The 19,849-nt window shown below is 42.3% G+C and overlaps 1 protein-coding gene and 1 long non-coding RNA gene across 2 annotated transcripts in view; one reads left to right on the forward strand and one right to left on the reverse strand.

Moving 5' to 3' along the window:
• Positions 1-1,358: 1,358 nt before the first annotated feature.
• On the reverse strand, positions 1,359-13,977 carry LOC128627107 (uncharacterized). Its single transcript, XR_008391231.1, has 3 exons — positions 13,614-13,977; positions 8,365-8,597; positions 1,359-2,483 (listed from the first exon to the last, which is right to left on the reverse strand). It is a non-coding gene; the product is annotated as an uncharacterized LOC128627107 (long non-coding RNA).
• The window catches only part of HECA (hdc homolog, cell cycle regulator), a 42,489-nt gene continuing 35,527 nt past the window's right edge, over positions 12,888-19,849 (forward strand). The window contains exon 1 of the mRNA XM_037144964.2: positions 12,888-13,428. Within this exon, the coding sequence (XP_037000859.2) occupies positions 13,158-13,428 (271 nt within the window). The 5' untranslated portion in view covers positions 12,888-13,157. The remainder of the gene's footprint in view (positions 13,429-19,849) is intronic.

The raw sequence follows: 19,849 nt of genomic DNA on the forward strand, positions 1-19,849 counted from the left end.
GTATGTGGAGACTGGGGTGAGCGAAAGAGTTGTGGGGCAAGATTTTCATGGGGTAAGGGGGTTCTCTCCTAAATCTTTCTCCCCCAAATCCTTTTCCCCCCTCACCCTCCATTGATGAGTCTCTTATTATTTCTTCCTTCCCTTTTGCAAAACCCCCAGCTTCCTCCCCTTTGTTTTTTCCACTTCCATGCATAGAAATGTAACTCACCCCAACTCCGTCTCACCCATCACTTAATACTACCTTCGGGTGTCTGCAGTTCTGGGATGACTTCATTTGTGCTCAGCAAACAAAAGATCCTTAGTCTAAGAGATCCACCCTCTTTACATGGTGGCAGATGGATCTTCAATCCTTGGTTTTTATTTCTGTCACACGCAGAAATGTTATCAACCTTACTGTATAAAGCACTGCTGGGTAGAATTTTTAAATATCCTTTTGTAATCTCAGCAACTCATCACATGTACTCAGAGATAAAGTCAATGCAAATGTTTCTGAATGCTCTCAGATGTGGCAAGCAAGCAGGATCCTGTCCGACTTCTCTTCTCTGCCACTCATTCTCATTTCGTGCATTCTCTCTGTGGAGATTTAACATTATCTTTCGTTATCTGGCGTTAGCCCTAATCGTAGTGCTAGGAAGTCCTCTCTGCTGTTCACTGGCGTGTCTGCGTGGTTCAGGGAGGCTGCTCTGTCCGTGAAGAAGTTAGTCCTGCTCTAAGCAGCTGGGAAATGCTACCTCCCTTTTACACCTGGGTGAGCACCGCAGGGAAACACTACTTTCAAAAAACCAACCCCAGAAGTATGTTACATTTTCCGTGCTTTTCCTTCCCTTCAAGATAAATTTTGTCGCCCCCCCTTTTATTAAGTGGATTAGAAATCTAAGACCTTTCTTAGACGTCTACCCGATGTGTGGATTATTTTAGGTTGAGAACTTTTTCTCCTTACTCTTTCTCTATTATTAGGCAGAAATATAACTTGACCGTATTTTTTTAAAATGTATTTTAATGCGAAACCAGAACTAATTCTCAAAGAACTCCTTTTGTCCTGTGCTCTTGGATTTCTGGGGGAAGACTACTGTAAACTTAATATAACTCTAAACCCTCACTGATTCTTTGGGCAACCACTCTTCTGCTAGGCAGACGCTATATCCTTATTTGTCATTTTATTTAATTTTAAGGGTGAGTGGCATAAGTAAATGACAAAAAAATGAGAATTGTTCAATTTGTTTTTTTAAATTATTTTATTGTTTTTCAAGTACAGGTGTCTTCATTGACCCCCCGCCACCCCAGCCTCCCACCTCCCTCCCTTGCTCCCACCCCTCTCCTTGGTTTTGTCCATGTGTCCTTTATAGTTGTCCCCGAAAACCCTTTCCCCCATTATCTTCTCCCTCCTCCCCTCTGGTTGCTGTCTGTTTGTTCTTAATTTCAGTGTCTCTGGTTGTATGTCGCTTGCTTGTTTGTTTTGTTGATTTGGTTCCAGTTAAAGGTGAGATCATATGGCATTTGTCCCTCAGTGTCTTAATTGTTTAGTGTGAATTTTTCTTTGGTAACAAATCTCTTTTAAAACAATGTCCCATCCACAATAAAAATTTGAGTTATACGAGTTAGGTGTTTGCAGCAAAACCTGCCTATTTCCTTTGAAAACTGGACGGAAGTCCTGGGCCCCATCCTTGGTGACGACGTCTGCTCCAACTCTGAATAATGAAGTTGCAGTTGTGTCCCCTTTTGTCCCATAGTGCTGGATGCATATTTCTATCACCGTACTTACCACACAGTAATGACATTTGCTGCTTAAGTGAACCCCTGTAAATTGCTTTCACTGAAATTTGACTTTGATGATAAGCCATCAGCCCATACTGAGATATGCTAGCAGAAATAGCTCCTTTGCTATAAGGATATTATTGAGGATGTTCTTCAGTATATCACATATTATTATACTTTCGGGATCCTTGTGGGTTTGTTTGGCTTTATATCCAGACTAGTTATATCCTGAACAATTGGTCTGCTTTTGTCAGCTTCTATCTGGTGGAACCTGTGGATTGTGCAACTGATTGTATTTTTCCTTGTACAGAGATTGCTAAAAGGCTGAGAGCCAAATGCCTGATGAATCCTTAGCAAGTACATGGTGTCCTTTATTGTATTTATTTTGTGCATTAGCTTACCTCTGATCCCATCATTGCTTTCCCTCTGCTTTAATCTTTCTCACTTACTTCCAATACACTTCATTTTCTTGTGTTGCACATCTCATTGTTCTTACTGGAAGTCCTTTCAAAGAGAGGCATGGGAATACAGACACATCCCCACTTCCCTCTCCCCAGGATATGAGCTTCTAGACAGTGGACGAGGTTGTTTCTTCTTCACTTTGTATTTGTATCTGACACAGACCTTCATTATACGCTCAGTAAATAGTTTTGAAAATTAACCAAATGAAATTTCCATTGTAAAATAGAAAATAAATATGGTAGCTTGAGCAATGTTGGTTTTCTTTTCTGTAATAAGACAAAGGGAAAATACTGTGAATCAAATAGTCACTACAGATAAGAAGGCAGAAAATAATTTTTTATGTGAGTAAAAGATGAATAGTTGGACTAAGTAAAAATTCCTTCTTTTTCACCTGTTGAAACTATGGCCGTGACATTTTTGTGGCTTATAAACCAAGGAAAATGAAAGGTGCTTGCTACCCATCAATCACAGAGCTCCGCAAAGAACTGATATAAATACATGTTGAGTTCAGTCCACCTCCCTGGAGACCAGCTTGGGAAACAGAGTAATCGAGAGTGCTTGGCAGAAAATGTTGAGCACTTTTGTTTTAAAATCTCAGACTGGAACCTAAAAACGTCTTGGTAAACCTTTGAACTCAGGATTGTTGACTAAATCCCGAGATGGTACAAAAGATATCTAGCTTACTGGGCAATGTGTTTTAATGACAAGGTGTCTAATTTTACCTAGAACTTTCAAGTCTTGATTAATAATAAATTAATTTTGTTCTTTAAAAGCAAATAAAGTAACATAGTAAATACTGGGTTCTTTCACCCTAACGGACTTAGAATAGAAGATGCTAACACCTTATTTGTAGGTATCAAAATTCATGGTATTCACATACATGGAATAAGATGTTGACGAGATAGTGTTTCCTTAAAACCAAGAGTTTTGTCTTTAGGTCCTATGATTTCTTCTTTCATAACGTCTGCCACATACATCCTTTTCCCTGTTAACCACTTAGTCCTAAACTCGTGATCTCCCTGCAGCAATGATACAGTAGATTTTCAGCTGCCTCCCTGTCACCACCATTTCTAGCAAATCGATCCCGAGTGTTACTGTCAGACTATTCTTCCAAAGATGCTGTTTTTATCATATCATTTAAAAAACATTTTAATAGCTTGCAATAACTTTTTATACCACAGAAATCAGCTCAGAAATGTTGGGCAAAACATTGCTTTTTCATCGGCTCCTCCCACCCTGGCTTCCCGCTGTGCACACCAAAGTGCATTCTGCTGCAACCTTAGTGTCCCGTGTGGGTGCCTGGTTCAGAGGGTCCCTGCAAAGTACCGTATTTGCATGCAACAGGAAGTAGGGTGTGGTTTGCTCCTGGAAGAGAGGAGTGTGGTGTGTTAAAAACAGTTTAAACTTGGCCTAGAACTAGTGTTGATTTTTGAAAAAAATCCTGTTTACAGTTAGAAGAAGGAAAATTAAATAGCAATAGTGAACATGAACTTTAAATGCTTCTAATAAATGATAATAGCTATTTATTGAGAGCTTACTATGTGCTAAGCACTACACAAAAAAAATACTTATCTTAATTCTGAACTAGATGCCATTATTGTCCTTATTTCATGAATATGTTGTCCGAGGTCACACAGCTCATAAGCCAAGGCTGAAACCCAAGAAGTTTGGCTTCATGCAGACACGTAACCACAAAACTGTAATAACCCTTCACAGAACCTGAATCTAGTGTTCCCCCTGAAACCTGAGAAATGGCGGCTCTAGGAAATAACAAAGAATGGTTTGGGCTTATGTGATGGAAGAAATTCCCTCTATTTGGAAGGAAAGCATTTTTTTTTTCAGAACTAAAGCATGCTCTAGTGTGAGTCCATACTCGGCATGGTAGACCGCACCCCCACCCTGGCCACTTTCACTTCCGCTTGGCTCCTTTGGCTGCTGTTCAGACGTTTGCTCTCACCAAGCAAAGTCACAGCTTAGTGAGAGCCATGTGTATCTCTGAGCAGACCATTCACCACAGTACTGCGATCTGGGAGTGCTGTGGAATTCCTTCAGAGTGGGGTCCGTGCTGTGATCCTCTGTGGGAGCCTCTCAACTATTCCCAATTTGACAGTTTTAATGGTGCAAAAAATGGCACAAGACAGAAAGACAGTAGAATCAGTATCTGGTCATTTAAAGGAGAAGCTTCCAGTAGCAATGTGACCACAGTACACAAGTAGGAAATGCTGATTAGGGGGCCAACTCAACACTAGGAATGCCCAGGCTTAGGGTTCAGGCATAAAAAGGCGTTGTACACAAATGCTGCCTCAGTTGCCTAAGGCAGTGCATCCAAGTCCTATTGACTCACAGAGCCAATTGTTCACATCTCTTTCCAGTCTTGAGTTCAGTGGCTTAGTTGGTAGCCTAAAATTGACTGTGGTTCAAGTATTTATACCATGGGCAGATGTAAACACTGTAAGGGCTCCCTCCCTCGCCCCTCCTCAGTGGTTTAACAAAAGCATACCACTGAAACTCCCCCAGCAGATGCTTACAACAGCAGCTACTTAGTATTTCTCACAATTCTGTGGATCGACTGGGCCCATCTTCTCAGTCTGCTCCGCATGGTGGAGCCCTGGTGACTCAAATGGCTGCATTCCACGAGGAAAGGATTCCTCAGCCTTGGCACTACATTTGGCGCTGGGTAGCACACTGTTGCAGACGCTGTCCTGTGCACTGTATGATCCTAGCAACATCCCTGGCCTCAACTTATTAGATGCTACTAGTAGCAACCAAAAATGTCCCCAGGGGGCAAAACTGCCACAGCTGAGAAACGCGGCTGAGTTAGGAACTCAACTGAGCATAGAACATCAAAGATGGCTTCTCATCTTCCAGATGTTTTGAATCCTTTGTTTAAAAATTTTTATTCACGACATTTGTTAAAGATAGTAAGGCAGACTTTATTTAGGAAACTATTACAGTGGGGTTTCTAATGGGGGAGAGGGATGGGGCTCAACTCAATACAACAAGAACAACTGGGAATTTATAGCCAGGGAGCAGGGTCGGGGTCAGTGGTAGAAAATTACTAAGAGGAAACATCAGGGATAGAGAGATTTGGGTTAAACTGGCTTGACAGGATCCTTGGCGAAGGCAGACCAGGGTGGTGAGACATCAAGTGTGATCTGATGTCAAGAGTGGGTATTTTTTATAAAATGACTTAGCAGAATTCTTGTTGCAATTGGACTAAGCAGTCCAAGGACAGAGTCCAAGGTGAGGGCCTCATCAAAAAGAGGACTCAGAGTTGTCGCACTTAGGTTTAATCAGCATCTTTTTCACCTTCTCCAAATGGCCTCTCATCATTCCATAGTCTGGTTCAAGGTCCTTCACAGTATGGTGACCGGCTTTAATGGAGTAAGAGCAAAAGCTAGGCTGAGAACTGGAGCAACGCCACTTGTGCTGTGTTTCTGATTGGTCAAAGCAGGTCACATTCAAGGAGAGGGGAAAACCACGGCACTTAAAGGGAGGAGTAGCAAGTCTTGGCCATCTTTAATCCATGCAGTACCGTATTTGCATGCAAGGACTCAGGATCAATTTTTTTTTGCAGAAGTAAAGAAAACCTTGAGAGTGAATTCTACTCAATATCAATGAAAATTAGCTCTAGAAATACACATAAGAGTTATTACTACTGGACTGAAGGTAAAACTGATTATTTATATGATGTAAAGAAAAAAAGCACATCATATGAAGAGGGTACAAGGCAATGTATTTCTATAGTATTTATTACGTCAAAGGTTCTGAACAAGAGTTGGAAGTTGCTTCTGGTTATCATATTGGTAAAGATGCCTTCACATTTTAAAAAATGCAGTCCTCACTAGGTTGTTGACACTATTTCAATTCAGCAGAACGATGATAGCATAATTGATGTTTCTGAAATTGGAAGCAGTGTTGTAAATGTTCAACTGTCCTACCTTATTTAAAATTAATACTTAGTGTATTTATATCATTATAACAGTTGAAGTGTAGAGTTTTAAAGGTATTTGCCAAGGCACTTTCTAAAGAACTGGTTGTTTACAAGGGGGGATCTGGTGTCTGTCTTTTCACCTGACTTCTTACCTTGGCATCAACTCACTTGGATGTTGGTACTAGAACTAGGTTTTGTCTGGGGGTGGTTTTTTTTTTTGCACTAAGGCACTATTCCCCCACAGAGTATTTAGCAAAACTCTAGTTTCACAGATGTTAATTGGTTTACATGTAAGGAGTTTCACAGATAGTGTAAACTTGGGAATTCTAAGTTGAGAGTAAGCAGGTTTCCTTACTGCTGGACTTTTTAGGATCTTTATTATACTAATGTACATTATGACTCATAAAAAAGTGTTTTCTAGATTTATTTAGCCACAGAAATAGAGGCATCTCTTATATAACAAGGGTTCCTCAGGATACTCTCTGTAGAAGTTGTTCTAAGTGGAAATAAAGAAGGAGGAGGAATCTTGGGAGAGAATTCTATTCAAGCTCCATCAAAACTAACTCCAGAAACAGGCACAGCAATACCCTTAGCACTTAAAAAACTGTCCCTGAAGCAGGTCCTTGGGTCCAGTAATGTTCTACACTCTTGTGTTTAGGTGTCAATAGTGTTTTGAACACAGAGGACCGAAACAATTTTAAATAATTATTTTGCAAAAGTTAGGTTATATTAATAAAATTGAATCAGCCAACACCACCAAAAAATTGATTCATTAAAACAGTAACTTAGAAAGGAAGAACCAGAAGTTTATACCTTTTCTAACTCTTCTTGTCTTATTGACAAGTAAAAATTGTATGTATTTATGGTGTACCAAGGCAAATGTTTTGATATACATATACACTGTGAAATGATTACTATAATCCACTCTTCTTGTCTTATAAACTAAACTTGGAGTGTTTAGAAATTAAAATTTGGATTGCGAGAAATATATTAACGTATTGGTGGTAGGCAGCTTCTAAAATGGTTTTCAATGTCCCTGTCCCCTCGTATTCAGGCCCTTGCATAAAACTTTCCCCTTAAGCGTGGGCTCAACCTGGTGACTTTGCTCACCCCTGGTGACCAGCAACAGGGGTGGATGTTACTTCTGAGATTAGTTTACAAAAAAGACTGGCTTCTGCCTTCCTTACCCTCTCCTCTCTCACTGGCTCACTTGCATGAAGCCAGTGACCCTACACAGAGGCACACCCGAGGGAGGCCTCCGGCCAGCAGCCCATGGGAACTGAATCCTACCAAAAGTGAGTGTGAAAAGGGGTCCTCCCCCAGTCAAGCTTTGACAGGACGGGACTGCAGCCTTGTGATAGATCCTGAGCCCGAGGACCCAGCCAAGCCATGCTGTTCCCGACACAGAAGCCGTGAGATAATACACATTTGTTGTTCTGAGCCACTAAATTGTGGGGTAATTTGTTAGGCAGCAGTGGATAACTAGCATGGTATTAAAAGGGGTATTTAGGGAGAGCTAAGGCCGTATTATCTAAATCACACCTTGCAGACAGCCAAAGGAGAGACTAAAGCATGGTGGTTAGATCGAGCTTTAGAATGGCAGCATCGAAAAATACTGATTTAATTGGGAAGAAACACAGAGAATTGTGAGGATGAAATCTGGGTGGTAACAATCTTTGCATTTTCAGTGCCGCCCCCAGAGGAGATATCAGAAATACAAGATGTGCAACTTGATAATTGCATGGCTACTGCAATTCCTGAAGAAAATATTGCTATTGTATGTCTCCTTGTTGTAAAGAACTAGTTTCTAATAGAGCTACCCCCTTTGGTTTAAATATTATGCTAGCTGCTGGGGAAGGATGTTATGTCTACCAAGAACACAGTAATGTGGTTTTAGAAGGCTTTTTTCCCCCTTGAGGTCTGGTTTAGATTATTCCTTTGAGGTGTTTTTCTGTATGTTCTTTTATTCCACAAATATGTACTGAATAGTACTATGTGCCGGGTGCTATTTTAGGCACTGATGATTCAACAGAGAAATCCTCACCCTCTTGAAACCCACATTCTAGTGAGGAAAGACAAACACTAAACAAAGTGAATAAACATAAAGTATATCATACAGTAATAAAAATAAAAAATGTAGTATAGTAATTACGTATTATGGAAGAAAAGAAAGCAGGAAGGGAGAGAGGGAGGGTGACTTGCAGCTCCTTTACCAGTTATCAAGGTCTGGACTGTGTGTCCATCACAGCTCTGGGCCCATCAGGATCCGAGTGTTTTCCAACTCTATCCCGCAAACGTCAGAGTTTTTGCATCTTCCTCTCTCTCCTCTGCATGCTCCATACTCGTTCTTGCTTTCATGCCTTTAAGAAAGACTGATCTTCAAGGCTTTCCTCTGAAGCCTTCTCCAAAAATTGTAGTCTTCACTGACCCTGCAGTCTTCTGGGGCCTGAGTGGACCATTCCAAGTCCAAAACAAAACAAAATACAATGTATTCATCCTTTTCATTTCCTTAAAGTTTTCAGGTTAACAGTATATTACCTTTTATTTGTGTCATATGTGTTGTGTTGTTGCTACTTCCTCTGCCATTAGAATTTCAGGTCTTTGAGTTTGGCTTGTTTTTGCACATGTGTGGAACTGGCAAGCAAAGTACTCATGATGGTAGGTTCGTTGGAAAAAATATAAAAGGTGGAAGATATGATGCTTATCTTTGGAGAATTTAAAATATACTTGGAGAGAGGAAATGCTCTTCCTGGGGTGAGAAGACTGTGGGAAGATGGCCTATATAATCAAATACTATACACTATGGTATAGTAAGTGGCTTTCAGATTTCTTTTTTGCTTGCACCACAATAAGAAATGGACTTCACATCATGACTAAGCATGTGCATGTGTGTATGTATATATGATGTACCTTTATGCACATCTGCATGTAAGCTAAATTTGACAAAATAATGTTCACAAAACAACACTTAATTTTTATATGCAATGCATTTTGATATTTTTATTCTGTCCTAGTTTTAAAAAAGTGTTGATAGAAATTCTCTGAATTGATTTTACAACTGCCAAGAGAACATAACCAACAGTTTAGAAAACGGTGTAGCCGAGTGGTGAGCATGTGAAGGTGTGAAGTAAAGAGAGAGCATGGAGTGGATTGAATGCAGAGAAGTTGGTCTTGGAAAAGACTATACTTGATCTGTCTGCTGAAAGGAACGTCCTGTGCAGATTCCGGGGGGGGGGGGGGTCCAGAGCAGTGCTGATACTGAGTGGACAACAGTATGAGCAGAGGTGGCACCGAGATCAGAGTAAGCAGCAAATTCAGGGGTCACTGAATTCAGAGAACAGAATCCTGATATTTTGTAGATGATGAAAATAATGTAAAAGGCAAACTAAAGGCCTGAAAAAAGACTCTGAGGGTGCATATTTGGGAAATATATTAATAATTAGAAATAATTGAATGGCAGAGCAGATCTGTGGCATTGAATAATCCACTATTTGTATTAATATTCCACTTTTGTCCAAGTTATTTATAATCGCAATTCTCATTATTTTCAAAGTAAACCTGTGGGCGTAGGAGGGCCTATTTCCAGAAGAAGAAACTGGTACATAGAGATGACATACATTGTTCAAGGTATATTTACTTGGAGTGAATTTCAGAGATCAGGCTAACTCTAGTCCAAATGATTTAGTTGTCCTCCAAGAATTCAGAATACAGGCACAGATATCAAGCAAAACAATCACCACTTGTTCCTACCTGTCCCTGAAGATGAACTTGTCCTTTTTCTCAAGGGTGTAGATTAATTGCCTTTGATGACCTTTGTTTGTTGCTGTGTATAGCAACATTGTTTGTTGCTGTGTTTGTTTAATTGTGTATAGACCTGGGTGATGGAGTGGGTGATGAAGTTTGGAGGAAGGAAACCATGGGTAGAGGTACAATTTTTTTGAAGTTCATTCTGAGCATGAGTTGATCAGGGAAACACACAGAAAAGAAGCTAAGTGTGGATATACAGAGTATAGCGGCTTCCTCGAGTTCCTACAGCTCATCATATTTTCCTTCTGGAAGCATCTGCGGGAGGTGCTTTCTGTCACTGTTTTCCATCTTTTCTCTTTAGGTAGGTTCTCTCTCTCTACCAATCAATCCTCTCCTTCAGAAATGGTGGGAGAATAGGGAAGAGAAAAGGGTTAAAGCAGATTCCTATGATATTGCACATTATTTTACAGAAGTAGGAAATGGACTCCCTGAACCCCACCTAAATTTTGTTTTTAACATCTTGACTTTAGTACACTTTTTTGTAACAATAAATCAGAACACTTGACTAAGGCTAAAAATAGATTAGCAAGGTCGAGCATGGAAGAAGTGGCCCAGCTTCTCCTCCTTTTCATTTTGTTTAGGTTTGAATGAGAAGGGGGTGGCTTACACAATGAACAAGAACAGCAACTGGCTGTCTCTCTGTAAGCTTTGAGCCAATTATGATATTTTTGTGGGAAAGTGTCCAATTCTTAAGTCTCAGTTATGTAGAGGTGGGAGGCAGCTGGTGTGAATGTCTGTCTGCAGGGTACATGCAGAGTTACTCTGATCCAATATAGCATGGCAGCAATGTGCTTATTCAAGAAGATAATTATCTCAATTTTCTTAACCTAAGTTTCTTCACCCTCACCACTTAAAAACAGACACAGATAAAACAAAAGAGGGAGAAAGGCCAAAGCCAAAGTCACCATAAGATTTTGAGATCTCTCAGCTACCTCTAGTGAGGAATATCAGTAATGAAATTAAGCTAAGTCTGAATGGACCCCTTTAACTCATTATCTTTGTTCACAGCTCCTACTGTCCTCCTCCGGAAGTTTGTGCTCAATTAACAATCATCATCATTTCCTTCACTTTTCAGAATTTCTTGACTTAACTCTCTCATTTATCTCTCATAATCAAGTGGCCACCAAATCCTGCTGCATCTACCCTCGAATGCATTGTCCATGCATTTATCTTCTTGTCATGTATTTATTAAATACCACTGTGTACTGTGCACTGGACCATGCACGGTACCAAGGATACCATGGTGACTAAGACAGACATTTTCTGCCATAACAGAGCTTATAATCTAGTGGGAGCCCACGTAAGAGACAAGTAAACAGGCAATTTCCTTACTGTGTATGCAAACTGGTGGGGAAGGTACAGGGAGCACGTGGGGACAAATCCAGCTTTGGGTTGCCAGAGAAGACTTTCTAGAGAATTGATGATTTTGCTGAGACTTTAAGGTTCGGAGAAGTGTAGCCAGGAGAAGACTGCTTTTAGCATCCTCCATTCAACAAAATTTTTTCAAACATGTACTGGGGACCAGGCTTTACTTTAGATTCTGCAATTAAAAAGATGGACACAATCCTAGGTCTCCTAGGTCCTTGGTGCCAAAAAGGTTGGGGACTGTTGGCTTAGAGAGCATTGGGTGGAGGAAAAATAGACATAAAAATGTAGGCACAAAATAGCCAACCAGCAATTGCTCCCCAGAATCCAGTTCTCCTCCCCTGCAGCTCCAGGCCGTGCTATGGACCCTGCAGTGAACGCCTCAAGTTTCCTACTAGAACCCCTGCTTAGGTGAGCACGGATACTCTTCCCTGTACTTCCCTGCTTGTCCCTGTGTGCTTCCCAACACAGCCACACAGCCTTTACTGAAGAACTGAGTTAATTAAAGAAGATCACCTATAGGAGGGAAAACTGTAAACTGTCAGCTAACATAGTTCTTCCTTCACAGTTCATGGGCAAAGGTGTTAATTTATACATTCAGCAAATATATGCTAGCTGTTCCCTGAGGTGCCCAAGTCAGAAAAAAAATCCCACGGAGCTTTCATTTGAGTGAGGAGATAGAAAATAATTAAACATATATATTGACAAAATAATTAGAGGTGGATGAGGGAAATACTTCTGATAGCTATTCTGGGAAGGCGTCTCAGTTCTATCATCCTGCAGGAAGTGATGTGTTGGAACCTGGGGGATGGAAGGAGTTGATATGCAAAAAGGTTGGAAAAAGTTGCAGAAAAGGACCTTTTGCAGTTCTTCCCAGCAATCTCCTCTCATCACCTGTCAGCTTCTACCCTCCCGCTGAGAACAACGTGGCCATTGTTCTTCCGCAGGGATGGTTGGACTCCCCCCCAGGAAGGGCCTGCTTACGGGCCACCGGCAACATTTCCTTACATCCCTGGACAGTGGGTCTGGTTCGAATGAACTTTCACCACTAGGTTGTGATGGCTTCCTGTGGGGATCCTGAAGTTCATTCCCATCGTCTAGGAACTCAACCCTGTTCTGAAATTTCTGAATCTCAGGCTGTTCCTGAATGGCAACTCTTTTTAATGGATTATTAATCCGAAACTCAAAATCGTGTGTTTCCATTCCTGTTCTACTCGCCGCCTATTTTTCTGGACCACAGTGTGCTAAGCCTCAGTTACAAGAAGGTCTGGAGGCCACTGAATAACTTCAGATGCCATCGGATTGGCGTTTCGGGCCATTTCAGGAAGGGCGGTTCCCACACGCCCGGGGGCTCCTGAGGCCCACGGTGAGGGCTCCAGCATGACGTCATTCGAAGGTGGTCGCCTCAGCGCGGAGCATGACGTCACGCGGGCGGGACGGTCCGCCGTGAGGTCACCTGGTGGGCGCGGCCAGGCCGAATCCCCAGTGTCGTCACGGGCGGGGGCAGGGCCAGAGCGTGTCAGCGAAGCCGAATCAAAACAAGCCGGAGACCCGCCTTTTCCCTCCAGCTCCAGAGCCTGTCGCTCGCGCCCCGAGCCCGCGGCGCCCGCGCGGCTGCAGACCTCGGGTGTCCGCGCGCCGGCTCCAGGAAGCCGGGTGGGGCGCGGCGGTGGCGATGGCGCGGCGCGGGCCGCGCGGCTAGACGGGCGGCGCAGGAGCCGCCGGCCCGCGCCCTCCATTCTTTCCGCCCCGGAGCCGGCTGTGCGCGGGGTCCCGAGCGGCCGCACCGCGGGGAGCTGCCTTCGCTGACGCCGGGCACCTGAACGCTCCCGAGATGCCCAATCCCAAAAACAGTAAAGGCGGCCGCAAAAACAAGCGCGCCAACAGCAGCGGGGACGAGCAGGAAAATGGAGCCGGGGCCCTGGCAGCAGCGGGCGCGGCGGGCGCGGCGGCCGGGGGGGCCCTGGCGGCAGCGGCGGGCTGCGGAGCGGCTGCGGCGGGCGCGCCGGGCACCGGGGGCGCGGCGGGCTCCGGAGGCGCGGGGACTGGCGCAGCCAACGTCGCAGCCACCGCGGGGGCTGCAGCCTTGGGCGACGCCAAGAACGGTAAGACGGGGCGAGTGCCAACTTCCTTCACGACGGGGACGGCGCGGTGGCGGGGCCCTGGGTGGCGCGGGCGATGCGTGGACAATGCGAGAGTCGGGAAGTGCTCACCCCGCCCCTCTGCCCCACCGCGGCTGCCCCTTCCCAGTCCCCACGCCAGACGACGACAATTTATCTGCGGCCCCTACCAGGTGTCCGTGCCACGCAGCGGTCGCTCGTCCTGGGCAGCCTGCTCTCTAGACTACCAGGGGCGCTCGGGTCCGCGGCAGTGCTACCCTCGGGCCTTGCCCGTGGTGCCCCCGCTGGTGAAGCCGAGTGTGTGCGCCGAGCCTGGGGGGAGGAAGGGAGGAAGGAAGGAAGGAAGAAAAGAAGAAAAGAGCTGCCCAAGTTGAGAAGAATGATCCGATTGAAAACTTAGGCACCAGTTCATTCTTCCCTATGGTCCCCTGTCCCAACCCGCCCCCACCCCCAAGTGAAAAGTCTAAAATCCCGGCAATTACGGGCTGTCTGTGTCTATTGCCACAGGTGAAGAGGCCCCAGAAACATTTTTTTTTTTTTACTGTAGGGCGTGTGTGTGTATGTGTGTGGGTGGGGTGGGGGTGCTTTTTAATTCTGTTGCTCGCTTGAGGAAGGAAGAGAATCTGAACTTGACTTCCGTTCTCAGCCCGGAGTTAAAAAAAAAATCATCGTTTATTTAATTCTGCTTCACCTTTTTGGAAGGAAGCCTAAATAATCTTAGGTAGTGCCTGAATGCACCTTTTGGGGAGCACTTAAGGAATAGTGAAGATGTTACAGTCTTGCTGATGTCACTACAAAGTCGAGGTTTTTGTTGGAGGGTGCAAGCACTTTACTTACTTGGACAGTTCCTTTGAATTCCTTTGGTCAGCCAGTTTTTCAAGGAAGGGAATATGGGTAGCTTATAATGGAAGGAGATTAAGATCTTTATTTCTGGCTTTTAGCTGGTAGCTTTCAGCTTTTGAATCCATTCATTTCGTAGATGGTCACCTTTTTAAACAGGGCACCTGCAGTTAGAAGAACTCCATAATGAAGTGTCGCCTGTTAGAAACAGAACAGCAGGCCCCATTGGTTCTGTCTCTGCAATATGGAAATAGGAAGATTTCCAAATTTATCGCATATGTGGATGTTTGATACTGCAACATTTGGCCAGACTGTCTTCTCATGTTCTTTTGTTTTCCTAGCTCTAAACTTCATTTTGGTTTTGATGTGACAGAGGGGAAGGAAGACAGACTCCTGGCTCAACCATTTAGAACTTTGTCATCTTGGAAAGGTCAGTCTTTCTGAGCCTCAGTTTCCTCGCCTGTAAACTTGGGGGGAAAAAAACAAAACACTGCTTATGTTGCCACCCTTACAGGTTTACTGTGAGGCTCAGAGTGTGCTTTCCTTAACCAGTCTCTTATTTTTGTTGTCTTAAGGGCTTGTTACATTTTTAAGATCTTTAGCAAAGTTCCTCAAGAAAAGTGATGGACAATGGTAGCAATCATTCATTTATTCATTCAAAAAATATTAAGCTCAGTGTTACAAGTACCATGTTAAGTATTCAAGGGTAAGAGGGTAATCAAGAGAGAGAGCGTGCTGGTTCTGGTGGAGTTTGCAGTCTTGTTCTCAGTGGTTGTGGTTTACTCCTGCTCTTTTCATCTGTGTGGAAGCTTCGCTCTGGCTGTTTCTTCTTCTTTGTCCAAAAGATGACAGACCACTTTAAGGTGGTGTGAGGAAATTTTTCTCTTAAACTAGTGGTATCTCCTCATTTGAAAACATTCATCTGGTTATGATGTTCCCATTATTACTCTCCTCGGGTATGCTTAGCAGTTCTGTATATATCTGTTTGAAATTATTTTTGATTTGGAGCTTGTTTATTGAGTAGGAGAAAAAGAGAAGAAATAGGCCTAACAGGAGTGGGCATAGCAGAAATGGGCGTAATCGACATTAGAGGAACAACAAACTTACATTGGAGTCGTGAGCTGAAGTTTATGATACTAAATTCTTGGTGCCGTCATGGTGTGACGTCTCAGTGAATGATCCACCTGAATTTGAGGAACTCTTACTGCAGTCGATGGTAACTGAACTTAGATGCAGAGGCCTCCTGTGCAAAAAATGGTAAATAAGGAAATTGCAAACGCTTTTTGTTTTATCATTTAAAACTGTCCATTATAATGTAGAGATGGGAGAAATGGCATTGGTGGCTCTTTAAAGGAAGGGACAACAGATATTACCAACTCTCAATATCGTTCCATACGGTCTAATTATTTTGAATTTTAAAATGACATTAATGGGGCTGTTACAGAATTTCTAAGTATATTTTAACTTTTTACTTAACTGTGATGTTAGATTTTGTGATTATGAATATTACAAATCAAACAATTCTTTCAAGGATGTAGTAAAACTACATTCTATGAAACTTTAGATTTGTTCTCACCGTTCAAGTCATATGTGATCTGCACCGCAAGTATACAAACTTAATGACTTTGCTTAAAGTTAACAGTACTTATTTGTATGAGTAGTTATTTGGAGTTTATAGAATGGTTTTATGTCTTGTAAGTTCTTGGGCAGTGTGGCCACCAGCATGGGGTAGTATTAGTTCTTAGTTGTTCACTGTTTGTCAGTAGGCATAAAAAACTACTTACTCTATAAAAGCAGATTACTAGCTGGGGAAGCTTGGGGAAGCTTGGCCTGGTTGTAGTCCAAGAAGTTGAACTGGTTGCTGTTGTGCATCTTGGGTAAGTTGAATGTTAATGGTAAATACTTTGAAGCCCAATAAGACATTCATTAGTACATTTTCAGATACTGTTTATATAGGTTTATGAAGTTTTTTTTTGCAGGGATTGGAGTAAAAGATGTATAAGCACTATACTCTTTTTCCATAGTAAACATCTGTCTGCACATACTGTAGTATTTTGGTTGTAGGTGGACAAGATTTGCCAATCATTATTTTTAGGATCCAGTAATCATGCAGTTGATTATAACTATGTAGTTTTATTCTGGAATTATGATTCCATTAGCTATCTTTCTCTAGATATATTTTTTTTTCTTTTCTTTTTTTTGTTTGTTTTTCTTTTGCTCCAGGCCTAAAAATATATGAACCCTTGATCATAGTATCCAGTTTTCACTGGGCCTGGACCCAAGTCCTTCTATAAATTCCTGTTTCCTGGATGACCGTGGTTCACCACTCCACTCATTCCTCACTGCCACCGTAACCCCTGGGCTGCTGTGTCCACCCTGACTCATTCAATAGATCTTTCTAGGAGGTGGAGTGAGTTTACATAGAGATTCACATCCTGGCTCCTCCAATTACTTAGCATATGATCTAGGGTAAGTCATTTGACTTATCTAAGCCTCAGTTTCTGTATATGTAAACTGAGATTATAGTACCCATACATATATAGTAAGATACCTATTTACCTATGATGTATATAATGTATATTGATATTATATACACATTTGTATGTATAAGTGTGTATATATATGTGTGTATATATATGTGTATATATGTGTGTGTATATATATATATATATATATATACAGTTATAAAATGAGTTTACTGTGTTCACTGTTTGTTTTATATCCTGGCAGTAATCTCAGAGATGGAGATGTACATGCAGGAGTTTACTGGGGCTGCTCCTGGCCTCCTCGCTAGTGGCAGAGGAGGGAAGGAGACTCCCGCAGCGGGAGGGCTTGTACGTTGATGCAGTTGTCAGGGGGCTCTGGAGCTGGGGCGGCCTTGCAGGTATTTAACTGGAGGTAGGGGGCAGCGCCTGGAAACCTTCCCTCCCCTACTGACTGGGTATTTGAACCTGGGCTGCTGCTGGGAAGAGGGAGTGACCTGGAGAGATTCTTAGCTGGAGAGCCTGTATGGAGAGTACGGAGAGGGGCTCACGCAAGAGCCTTTGGTTCTGAGCGGAGGAGAGCTGCTCTTCGTCCCGTAGCATTATGGGTGTCTTCAGTTAGACCACTAGTGCCATTCACCTAAAACACAGGTGTGGGCTAGTTCTCCCTAAAGACTAAATAGGCTTCATGGACCAGGCTGGGAGTTAACCACCCTCAAATATTGTTTTGATAGAAATATGTGTTCAGAATCCATCCATTTACAGATAGATTTTTGGAGCAACTATAAGCAAGATTTGTATTTTTTGGTATACTTAGGCTACCAAACACTTTTTATAACTCCAGGTTTATAGTATATTTTAAATAGTTTCTCCTTTTAGGGTTTCCTTGAATTCTTACTACATTTAAATTACCTTTATCAATTGGAAGGAAAAGGAAGAATGTTTGCCTGCTGTTTATTTTGAAGCAGGTAATATTTATTGAGGGTCTGAGTGTGTAGAGCACCACTGTGGTCTTGGAAGACATTTTTTTGCCTTATCTAGAAATTACTTTTGTCAGGTCTTTAAAAATATTTGCTACTTTTGGATCTTGTCTTTTGAAATCCTCCTCTGTAAGAGGCACTGGTAGAAAATGTTGCCTCGTCCGTTGCAGACTCATCTCTTACACTGTGCGTGTCTAGGGAGGTCTGTTCTGTGCTCCGGTGACGGTGTTTTATACACAGCCCTTACTTCTTCTCTCTTGACTTGTTGCAGGACCTGAGCTTAAATTCTAGAAACAAAACCTTCAATGTTAGCTTTTCTTCAAGTCCAAGAATATATATTTTCTATAAAAATTGAAAACAGGAGATAAAACTGGGAACTCTTTGCAGCTTAATCCTCCTATGAACAATTTAAAGATCTTGAAGGTATCAGAAGGAAAACTTTGGGGGGAAAAACTCTCTTGATTGATTTTGGTCACCAGCTCTTTGGTATTTTTAGGGAAATGATTTAATTAAAAATATTTGTCATTTCATTATTTTGCCAGGCATGGGCACTATGGAAGAAAATTACAATAAAAGAAGATAGGCAAAGTTCTTCTTGACTTTCTAGTCAAACAAAATCCCATCAGATCACCATTGTTAATATTTTAATATATATTCTTAGAGCCTTTAAATGTTTTTCTTACAGTTTTTTAAAAAAGACGGTCATATATTTTATAATATGCTGTCTACATGTAAAATATTTTGTGGGTATTTTAGCAAAGCAGCAAATTTACAGGTATATCACCACTTTTAATGAGTGCGTAATATGCCATCATAGAGCTGCATCTTAGGTAATTGGATCCTTCTGTTGTTTGATCTTTAGGTTCTTATTCATACATCCCAGGGCACTATCCAGTTACTTCCTTAGGATAAATCCTCACCTGTGGACTTGCTGTGTCCAAGGATATGCATATTGTTGTGATTTTTACTACACACTGACAGATTGCCCTGTAGAAGGGTTGGACCAGCTTGACCCTGCTGTGGCAGAGTGCCCTTTCCTCGTGGCCTCTCTGGTCCCTGGTTTTTATTGTTTTAAAGGCCTGCTGAAGTAACAGCTAGTGGTTCTCCAAAGGCTAGTTGCCCCCAAACATCTCAGCAGTAGGGCCGCATTTGGGCCGACAGCCCAGAGCAGAGGCTGCCACTCTCAGGGGGACTTTCCAAGGCTGCGTGTATTTCTCCTGGGGACTTGTGCGTTCTTTGGTGATTTGGTGCCTAACAAGGATCCAACACAATATCTGATAATGGTGAATGCTATTTTAGCAGCTGATAATAGTTAGTGAAGATAAAAGCATTGGCTTTTGAAATCCTCTTTGTACCAGTCATTCTAATCTTCAGAAGTAAGGCCTAGTATTTTTAAAGTTTTAGTCAAAAAGCAGGTGGCTTGGACAGAGCTGGTTATAAACCTTTGTGCCACAATTTATTAGCAAAGTGACTTTGGGGCAAGTTGTTTAACCTTTTTTGGCCTCCATTTTCTAAATTCAGCTCTTTGGAGTGTTTTCGAAGATAAGAAAAATATATGTGAAAGGTCTTGGCAGATACGGCCACTATCTGCAAGAGCTTTACAAGTTTTGTGATTTTTTTCAACCTTATTCAATAACAAAACTTGTTAAACTGTTACACTGTTGAGGACAGACACTGAGAGACAGTAGGGTGGTGGTGAAGGATCTGCGAATATTATTATAGAAAAAACTGGTATGTACAGGGTTTTTATTCAAGCACTGATTTAAGTAAAAATGACCTTCTGTTCTTTCCTCATTGTCTCTCACTGATGGTAGTTGCCTGAAAAAAATCAGACGATTTAGTTTAAAAGGAAAAGAAAAAGCGAAAAGCAAAGTGTGAAAACCGTGGCATCTTCATTCACTTCTCCATCTCGTGTATATCGAGTATCCGCTCTTTGCCAGGTACTCCGTTAGGCTCTGGGATGACAAGGACGGAAGAATTGGGCCCAGGGGTTTTGGTGTACTTGGGAGACTTTGCAGAAACAAATGGAAGTAGATAGGTACATGCACTACCAAGGGCAGCTGTGAAACACAGTGCAGGACCTTCTGAGATGGTAAAATACTG

Source organism: Artibeus jamaicensis, unplaced genomic scaffold (genome assembly GCF_021234435.1).
Source record: "Artibeus jamaicensis isolate MK-2021 breed Jamaican fruit bat unplaced genomic scaffold, CSHL_Jam_final contig_3176, whole genome shotgun sequence".
NCBI classification, from domain to species: Eukaryota; Metazoa; Chordata; class Mammalia; order Chiroptera; family Phyllostomidae; genus Artibeus; species Artibeus jamaicensis.